This window comes from Schistocerca gregaria, chromosome 1, assembly GCF_023897955.1.
Source record: "Schistocerca gregaria isolate iqSchGreg1 chromosome 1, iqSchGreg1.2, whole genome shotgun sequence".
Taxonomy (NCBI): Eukaryota; Metazoa; Arthropoda; class Insecta; order Orthoptera; family Acrididae; genus Schistocerca; species Schistocerca gregaria.
This window is the reverse complement of record NC_064920.1, coordinates 1,191,316,426-1,191,326,318: the sequence shown is the minus strand read 5'-3', so window position 1 is coordinate 1,191,326,318 and position 9,893 is coordinate 1,191,316,426. Positions and strand designations below refer to the sequence as shown.

General features: G+C 42.0%; 1 protein-coding gene across 1 annotated transcript in view; it reads right to left on the bottom strand.

Moving 5' to 3' along the window:
- Window positions 1-2,250: 2,250 nt before the first annotated feature.
- The window catches only part of LOC126284517 (Down syndrome cell adhesion molecule-like protein Dscam2), a 698,452-nt gene continuing 690,809 nt past the window's right edge, over window positions 2,251-9,893 (bottom strand). Inside the window, exons 37-38 of the mRNA XM_049983513.1 lie at window positions 7,380-7,520; window positions 2,251-2,767 (exon numbers count right to left, since the gene is read on the bottom strand). Coding sequence (XP_049839470.1) covers window positions 2,716-2,767; window positions 7,380-7,520 — 193 coding nt within the window. The 3' untranslated portion in view covers window positions 2,251-2,715. The remainder of the gene's footprint in view (window positions 2,768-7,379; window positions 7,521-9,893) is intronic.

The window sequence follows — 9,893 nt, the reverse complement described above, 5'->3', positions numbered from 1 at the left end:
TAGCATGGCGAAAACTGGTAGAACTTACATACGAAAGAAATTTTTCACACATTTTGGTAGACTGTTTGTTGCTGAGGATTCGAGCTGTTCACTTTGAAGCTAGTGAGCTAGTGCTCCAATTTAGGAATACATGAGCTAGTTGAGGTCACTTCTTTAACAGAAACGGCTAAATGCTCGGTGGCTGTCAGTACGCGAGCAACAGTGCGATGAGCCGAGAATGGTGGCTGGTGGCAATATGGCCGTACTTTCCCTATACAGGGCCTTATGGGAGAGTGCGTGGTGCAGGCTGGGACGATTACCAGACATGAACTGGACTACAAAAGGTGTCCAATCTCTCCTTACCCATAAAAAATGTGGCTTAGAGTTCCGTTTCTTGATTCCGATGAAGAACTTCATGAAGTGCCCTGAGCTGTCTGCAAACCCAGGTGACAGGTATTACGCACAGTGTATTTTTCAGTTAGTTATGAATAACGGTAAATACTTAAAATGAGTTGAGGTTATGAAGAAAAACAATACAAAGGTTGGATTTATGATGTCTGTATAAAATTCTTTAATTATTCCATTGTCTTATTTAAAGCCTGAAGAATTCTGCGTCCCAGATATTACTCGTATTTCCCTTGGGCTTACGGATCAGTGTAGGTAGAAAATCATTGCAAAATTGCAGTCTATGAAATTCACAGGGCCACTAAAACAGGGAAATCGTTCATTGGTGGTGGTCTGTCTTTCCAAGAAACAACCTTTAGTACATTCTGTTGTGCACCGAACATGTTTCTATGTAACTGCAGCACCCGCAATGGACATTTTTTTATTTTACAATGTGAATACTTGCCCATTAGTTGCAAAAGAATATCACGCATAAGTGCTTGTCGAAATGTATCACTTAACTGTAAATGATCTGCGTCGGCTGATGCTGTAATTGTGTGAAAACATGGCGCACAGTAACATTCGAATACTGTGCAAGTATCCTTACAATGCGTGATTAAGTGAGCGTCGTATACCACTTACCATTTTCCCCCATTTTCTATACCATTCACGAACGGCGGACTAGAAGAAAGACTGTCACTAAGTCTCTAAATGAGCTCAAATTTCTCTGATTCTACTGTCTGATAATTTCGCGGGAATATGTGGGAGGGAATGATCTCTGTATGTAAAAGGCTATGTCACGACTGACTGACTGAATCACTCATCATCGCTCAGCCCAAACTGCTAAGGATAGAAACACGAAGTTTGTAGAGGAGGTGGATCTTATACTGGAGGCATCCTCCTTTACGTAGGTACTGTCTGAAATTCGACTCGTAAGGGGTAAAATAATGGATGAAATACTTTTTGAAAGTTGTCGCTATTAAGGGAACTCTGAAGCTAGGGCTACGAAAATTGGTATTTGCTTTCTCAAATAAATAAAATACGTGTTTCAACATTTTGAATATTCAACCACTAAGAGGGTGAAATAATGGATGAATTTTTTTAAAATAAATAACTACTAAAGGATTTTTAAGGCTACGTCTATGACAATTGGCATTTCACTTCTTGGTTAGAAATAAGAAATATGTATTTCACTGTTTTTGGAAATTCAACCCATAAGGGAGTGCAATAGGGGATGATAATTTTTAAGAAAATGTTTCGTTACATTACAAAATTTTAAAGCTTAATTTATGAAAATTGGTATTTCACGTCTCGGCTCGATATACGGAAATGTTTCTTCGGAGATGAAAGTTGATATGGAAATACCTCTACAAGAACGCAAAAGGCATGTTTAACAAAAACTTGGTACTCTAGCTACCAGAATCGCTTTTTTTTTTTTATCAGAAGCACATTCAGAAAAGACCATGCTTAAAAGGCGTGAAAAGCTTAGAAGCCAATGCAATTTGTGAACAACATAAAAATTCGATTAAATAAAAATAAAAAAGTCTCTGTGGGTCATACAGTCTAGAAGAGCGAAGCAATGGCTGCTAAGCTAGTTGTGTTTTTAAAAGGTGGACCTCCATCAATGCTTTTTTATTTTATTTTTTAAAATATTCTTATTGAGCAAAATTAGGTTTTCCGCATGTTGATATTTGTGTCAGAATGAAAAGGAAAACTATTTCATAATGTGTCTTATCTAATTTATCCCTTAACTAGACAACAGGTGGAAGGAAAACAACGAAAAAAGTCATATTTTAGTGGATTGATTACACTTAAGAGTTATTAAAGTAATTTGTTTATTAAAATTTCCACGACACTGAACACATAACAATTCCTTTTTTCTGTACATTTGGTCAGTCTTGTTGTAGGTACGTAATGGTTAATAAAACTGACACCTAATAATTTTAGAATCCGTTGTTACTGTCCTTGCACGTAAACTGTTTTACAGTATTGTATCAAAAATAACGTGGCTAGCGCATTTGGATACGGAAATAGTATATAAGTATTTTTAACTCCGCTCTAAAATTCAAACACTTTACACAGAAAACAGTTCAAAAGTTTGAACAATAAAAATGTATTCATAAATTTCCTGGAATATGTTTAAGCAATAAGAAACGTGTCCACATAGTTCTGAAACGTCTTTGACAGAGGGCGAAAATCTCGTGAGCTACCAATCTTTTCACATTGTAACCAAGAATAAATGTCAAACACAGTCACGAAGAAGAGCACACACGGAAAGAAAAGTGTGTCTTGATGAAATTGCGCTGTATCCATATGACGCCATCTGCGTGTGTCACCAAACAATTAGTAAAGTCATACATGAATTGTATATTGTCTTCTTTCTTCCAGTTTTTGTTGACGAAACCTGAAATAAAGAGAAAGATCCGATAATTCTGAACTGCTAAAACACTAATGTAGTGACTGTCCTAAAACTATAAGCTGCCAGAGCAAAAGACACGAAACAGTTAAAGTTAGACTAAAGAAACAAAAGTAGTGTTGAAGAAATATACCTGTTTAAAGAAACACATAGTTCGAAACAGGTGAAGTTGGAGATAAAGAAACAAAAGCTATATGACAGAAACATATGTGTTTAAAGAAATACACTGAAACATTATATTTATTTTTGAGCATTAAGTGCTTTTTTTTTATCACTCCTGTAGATTTCAAAGTGACTTCCACTGCTGTGTTTGATGGCATCATTTCCCAAGAACACAAGACGAGGCAATAGAGATTAGCAAAGATTCAAGCCCCAAATTTGAAAATGAAATATGAACTAACAATACAACGTTCCCTAAGATGAAAGGGGTGGTTTGTATCTTAAGCAATGGAAGTGTCTCTTTCAAGGGTCACCACATATAAAAAAAAACACACACTTCTTATTCGCCAAAGTACCTGATGAACGACGAAACCATGAAAAACATATAGCGAGTCACGTATTTATTTTTGGATGTAACCTCGTCCACGCCAAGCAGTAAGGCTTCCGAAAATATCGGTAATGCGAAAATCGAACTCGCGACTTTCTTACGCGACATCGTGAATGTCATGGATCAAGGCAATGGGGTAGTGTGTTTAGACCCTTGCTGTCCATGTTCTTTACTAATGATCTGGTAGATAATATTCATACTGAACTCACGATTTTCACAGATGATACAGTTATTTATAACGAAATACTGCCTGAGAAAAGCTGCATAAACATTTAACCAAATCTTGATAAGATTTCAAAATCAAAAACGTAGTATCCTACGGCTGCAATATCAGTGAGTCCAGGTGGAATCAGAAAACTTATGCAAATCCCCGAATGTGACAATATGTGGCGATAAGAAATGGACTGATCATATAGGCTCGATTGTACCACACCTCACTTCGTTGGTTGGACAATAGGAAGAGTCAGTCTACAAACGAACGTGGTTATAAAACACATGTGAGTCGCATCTTAGAGCATTGTTCATGCGTGACCAATAGCAAATAAGACAAACTAATTAAGCGACACTGAATATATAGAAAGAAGAGCAGCACGAATAGTGACAGGTTTGTTTCACTCATGCAAGAGCGTCACTGAAATGTCGAACACTCTGAAATAGCAGACGCTTGAAGATCGAAGTCATTTATTTCACGAAACACTACTTACAAACTTTCAAGAATGAGTACTAAGTGAGGTATCTAGGAAATACTACAGCTACTTATGTGTAGCACCCGTAGGGATCGAGAAGACAACGTTAGTCTATTTAAAGGGTACACAAAAGAATTTTTGTCATTCACTCTTTCCGTGCTGCACAAGCAACTGGAAAGCGAAGAAAACATAAGGGAACTAGCAGGAGCATTTCCGCGATAATTCTTCCCCAGGTCCATACGTGAACGGAACGAGAAGAAGCCTTAATACACGGCAAGATGGTAAGCTCCTTCTACCGTACGCGCCACAGTATTTTGCATAATGCGTATTTGGCTGCAGATAGTCCAAGTTAGATTTCAGTAGATGTTGTTCGAAAAAATGGCTTTGTAAAGTAAGTACACATGCAGAGTAGCATCTAAATACCTTGTAGGTATATATTTAGATCATTGTTACTTTATACAAAGTCAGAAAGATACAAACCTGTTACTAATCTGAAAGTACAGTGTAGTATATAACGCAAAAGCTATACACATAAATTCGTATATATTTCAGATCACTGATGATGTTTTCTAAAAGTAAGGGGAAAACGCTTATAGCATTATGAAATTGGTTTTTTCAGTTTCGCATAGACGTACATACATAGACGTACACTGCCAAAACATTATGATCACTGCCCATCGGGAGGTTGTATGCTACCTGGTGGCGTTGAGGACACGTACGTGACGCGGTAAGAGAAGTATATGGGCGGAGCAGAGGCGAATAGGGAATCATTCTAGCGACGATATGTGGAGCAAATGCGGAAACCCGCCGGTTAAGGGGGGTGGGATATCAAACGGGCCGACTTGGAGCAGGAGAGGCACCACAGGACAATAAGCTGGGTGTCCATATCTCATCACAGAACATAGGGATCTGAAGCTTGTCTGCTCTTTAGCAAGATAAGCGACGACCTGTGGCAGACCTGATGATAGTGCTGGCGCCGGCTAAATTGTTTTTGGAGCACGCCGTCCAGCGCACGGTGTCGAAGATGGTGTTCTGCAGCAGAGGACCCCAAAGGGTTCCCATGTTGATCCAACAACAACGTCAGTTATGATTACAGTGGGCACGGAATCATCGAGATTGGACCGCGGATCAGTGGAATTGTGTCGCCTGGTCGGAAGTATCCAGTTCACTGTTAAACCAGGTTGATGGTCGCGTCCCCAAAGGCTACTCGAAACTTCCAGCGCGCCACGGACGCAGGCCGCCGGCAGCTGTGTTATGTTATGGGGGACACTGGCTTGGGCTCCCATGGGATCTGCGGTAGTAATGGAAGGCACGACTTGTGAGCCTTTATGCTTGACGTCTTTCCCAACAGCTGTGGCACCTTGCAGCTGGACAACTGTCACTAACATGATGCCAGAATTGTGCTGCAATGGTTTGAGGAGTGTGATTGTGAACTCACACTGATGACTTGGCCATCATATTCGGCTTTTCTGAATCCGATGAAACTCAACTCTGACTCTATCGGGCGCTAGCTTCGCGCCTGAAAACGAACCGGCCGTAAATTACGGGAAGTGTGTGGCCTGTGCGTAGGCATCTGGTGCCACAATTATCTGAAAACCTATCTAGTACTTGTCGAATCCAAGGACGCACAATCACTGCTTTGCCGGGTTCCAGAGATAGACCAACACGCTTTTAAGCAGATGGTCATAATGTTTTGGCTCATCAGTGTACATTACAATTGTTGTCGTTGTTGTGGTCTTCAGTCCAAGGACTGCTTTGATGCAGCTCTCCATGCTACTCTATCCTGTGCAAGCTTCTTCATCTCCCAGTACCTACTGCAACCTACATCCTTCTGAATCTGCTTATTGTGGTCTCCCTCTACAGCCGGTCGTTGTGGCCGCGGGGTTCTGGGAGCTTCAGTCCGGAACCGCGCGACTGCTACGGTCGCAGTTTCGAATCCTGCTTCGGGCATGGATGTGTGTGATGTCCTTAGGTTATTCTGGTTTAATTAGTTCTACGTTCTAGGGGACTGATGACCTCAGATGTTAAGTCCCATAGTTCTCAGAGCCATTTGAACCATTTTTTTCCTCCCTCTACGATTTTTACCCTTACGCTTCCCTCCAATGCTAAATTTGTGATTCCTTGATGCCTCAGAACATGTCCTACCAACCGATCCCTTCTTCTAGACAAGTTGTGCCACAAACTTCTCTTCTCCCCAATCCTATTCAATACTTCCTCATTAGTTATGTGATCTACCCATCTAATATTCAGCATTCTTCTGTAGCACCTCTCTTGTCTCTTCTTGTCCAAACTATTTATCGTCCATGTTTCACTTCCATACATGGCTACACTCCATACAAATACTTTCAGAAACGACTTCATGACACCTAAATCTATACTCGATGTTAACAAATTTCTCTTCTTCAGAAACGCTTTCCTTGCCATTGCCAGTCTACATTTTATACCCTATCTACTTCGACCATCATCAGTTATTTCGCTCCCCAAATAGCAAAACTCCTTTACTACTTTAAGTGTCTCATTTCCTAATCTAATTACCTCAGCATCACCCGACTTAATTCGATTACATTCCATGATCCTCATTTTGCTTTTGTTGATGTTCATCTTATATCCGCCTTTCAAGACACTGTTCATACCGTTCAACTGCTCTTCCAAGTTCTTTGCTGTCTCCGACAGAATTACAATGTCATCGGCGAACCTCAAAGTTTTTATTTCTTCTCCATAGATTTTAATACCTACTCCAAATTTTTGTTTTGTTTCCTTTACTGCTTGCTCAATATACAGATTGAATAACATCGGGGAGAGGCTACAACCCTGTCTCAAGCCCTTCCCAACCAGTGGTTACCCTTTCATGCCCCGAGAATCATATAACTGCCATCTGGTTTCTGTACAAATTGTAAATAGCCTTTCGCTCCCTGTATTTTCCGCCTGCCACCTTTAGAATCTGAAAGAGAGTATTCCATTCAACATTGACAAAAGCTTTCTCTAAGTCTACAAATGCTAGAAACGTAGGTTTGCCTTTCCTTAATCTTTCTTCTAAGATAAGCCTTAGCGTCAGTATTGCTTCACGTGTTCCAACATTTCTACGGAATCCAAACATTACAGTTATGAATACAATATTAGGTTTTACCTTCTCGTCGACGTTGAGATCGTTAAAGATGGAGTAGACCAAGAGATTGTGGGAGGGTGGGGAAGAAAATCAGCCATTTCCTGTCAAAGGAACCATCGGGGAGTTTACCTGAAACGTGCAGCGCTGTCATTTGGAATGCTGGGCCAGTGTCCGCTGCTGAGAGTACGCACAGTGTCTTTGTCTCGAGTGCACAGCTGTCTCGGTCCAGCAGTATCTTAGTACCATGTTTCATTTACATACCTACTGATTAACTTGTTAAATTGGATGGTGTCATGGTCACATTCAGCTTCGCTTAGTTCTCGACTGTCTGAGAATCCAGAAGGTGGCTGGAGATGATAACTGGAGAAACTGGCATCACCTTCAGCGGAGCTTGTTTCCGAGCTGAAAAAAAGGGAGTTTCGTTGTATTTGTGATTACTAGTACTTTAATAACTCAGATTACCTATTCGAATATACAGGGAGTACATAAAGACCGGGAACACTTTCAATTATTTATTGCACAAGAACCAAACATTGTACGGATGTCATTTTGAAGAGCTACCCTGAAAGGTTTTTTCATGTATACCACCACAGCTTAGTTTGGTAATTTGCAGATAGTCAGCGCTAGTCGCAAACATGGCGAGTTCAAGTACGGAGCGAGCTTTCTATTTGTAGCAGTTCGACAAAAACAAGTGTGCTACAGCTGTTCAACGTATGTGTGACTTTTTTCTGTCGGTACACATTAAGGATCTGGTGTATGTAGCGCCTCTGCCACGTGATGTAGCAGAGCTCCGGCAGAGAATACAGGAAGCGACTCCCACAGTCGACGACACCATTCTGTGACTGGTATGGCAAGAATTAGATATTGACGTATGCAGGGTCACTCATGGCTCGCATATCGAATGTTTGTAATAATAATAATAATAATAAAAACTTTCAGAGTTTCTCTTCGAAATACAATATGTGTGACATCTGTTAAATGTTTAGCTCTTGTGCAATAAATAATTGAAAGTGTTCCCGGACTTTAAGCACACCCTGTATAAGTAAGAGCGTAAATCTTAACCAACACTTAAAATTGAATATTTCCACTAGCAGTACTTAACTAATAGTACAAATAAATCACCAAGTAAAAGAGTAATCAAACATCGCACATATTAAAATAAGTACTAAATACATTCACATATACATCCAACGAGAAATCATATTTTTATGTGGAGGAAAAAAAATGAGGGAGGGAGGGAGAGAGAGAGAGAGAGAGAGAGAGAGAGAGAGAGAGAGAAAGCTTCAACAATTCAGCAGGTCAATAACGCGTTGTTATACCTCTGACCTTAATGGAAGCGCTGTTGAATGCCCCCCTGAGGAAAATCGTGCCAAAATCTGCTAGGAGGGCCCTGTCCATGCCGCTCCAAACGTTCTCAACTGGGGACAGACCCGGCGGCCTTGTCGGGCCACGACAGGATTTGGCAAGCACGGGTAAGGAACTTGGCAGGATGCACATTTTCTACCCCGTCCCCAATCTCACGATCACACTGCCTCCACACTGCGGAAAGAGTTACCAGGCCCATGCTGGAATACGCCGCCGTGTAGTGGGGGAATGTCGCCGAGGCCCATATGAGCAGTCTCCAGGAGATCCAGAACAGGTGCCTGAGACTGGCACTCCATCTTCTGCGTGACTTCAGCAGGGCCGAACTACATCGGATAACGGGCGTTCCGATGCTGAAGGACCGCTTAAAGCAGTCGGCGAGACTCTTCTATGCCGACACGAGAAGCTCCACGAATCGTCTCATCAGGAATGTGGGAAACCAGATTCACTGGCAAGACAACGAGATCGCCGGACTTGCTACGAGAGTAGTAACGCTGCTCAGGCAGCAAGAGGAAGGAAAAGGAAGAGTGTCAAACCAGAAGAAATAAACCAAGACGCGATGAACTGAAAATCAGCCAGAGGAAGAATACGGAAAAGCAGCGAGACCTCATAAGCCTTCAACTTAACGAAGCTGCAGCTCCGAGATGACACAAAGCAACCAAGCATTCGGCAAGCATGACGAGAAGCGGTAGAAAGTTCCGCAGTGTGCGGGCGGGCATTACATTGCAGAACTGTAAGTCGAGGATGGCTCGCCATGAAGGGCAACAAAACGGGGTATAGAGTGTCGTCGACATACCGCTGAGCTGTAAGATTGCAGTTGATGACAACGAAACGGGACTAGCTGTCAAAAGAAATGGCACCCCAGATTCTTGTTGGGCTGTATTGCGGGCAACAGTCAGGCTGTTATCCCACTACCGTCCAGGGTATCTCCAGACACCTCCTCGCTGGTCGTCGGAGCTTCGTTGGAAGCGGGGCTCTTTACTGGAGACATTTATTTTGCAGTCAACGAGATTCCAGGCCGAACGCCTGTCTGGAGACGCTGCTATTCAGAAGAGGGACACCAAACTGACTGTCGCCCACCATACGACCCGATAATCAGGAGTGATGGTCTGGGGTGGCATTTCTTTTGAGAGCCAGACCGCTTTGGTTGTCAGCCGTGGTACCCTTACAGCACGGCGGTACATCGACCATATTTTGTGCCTCGTTTTCTTGATGGTAAGCCATCCTGGGGTTACGTTCCAGCAAGATAACGCCCTTCGGCACATGACGAGAGTTTCTACTGCTTGTCATTGTGCTTGCCAAACCCTACCTTGGTCAACAAGGTAGCCGGATATCTACGCAGTCGAGACCGTTGGAGTATTATGGGCAGAGGCCTCCAACCGGCTTGGAGTTTTGACAATGTAACTCGACAAT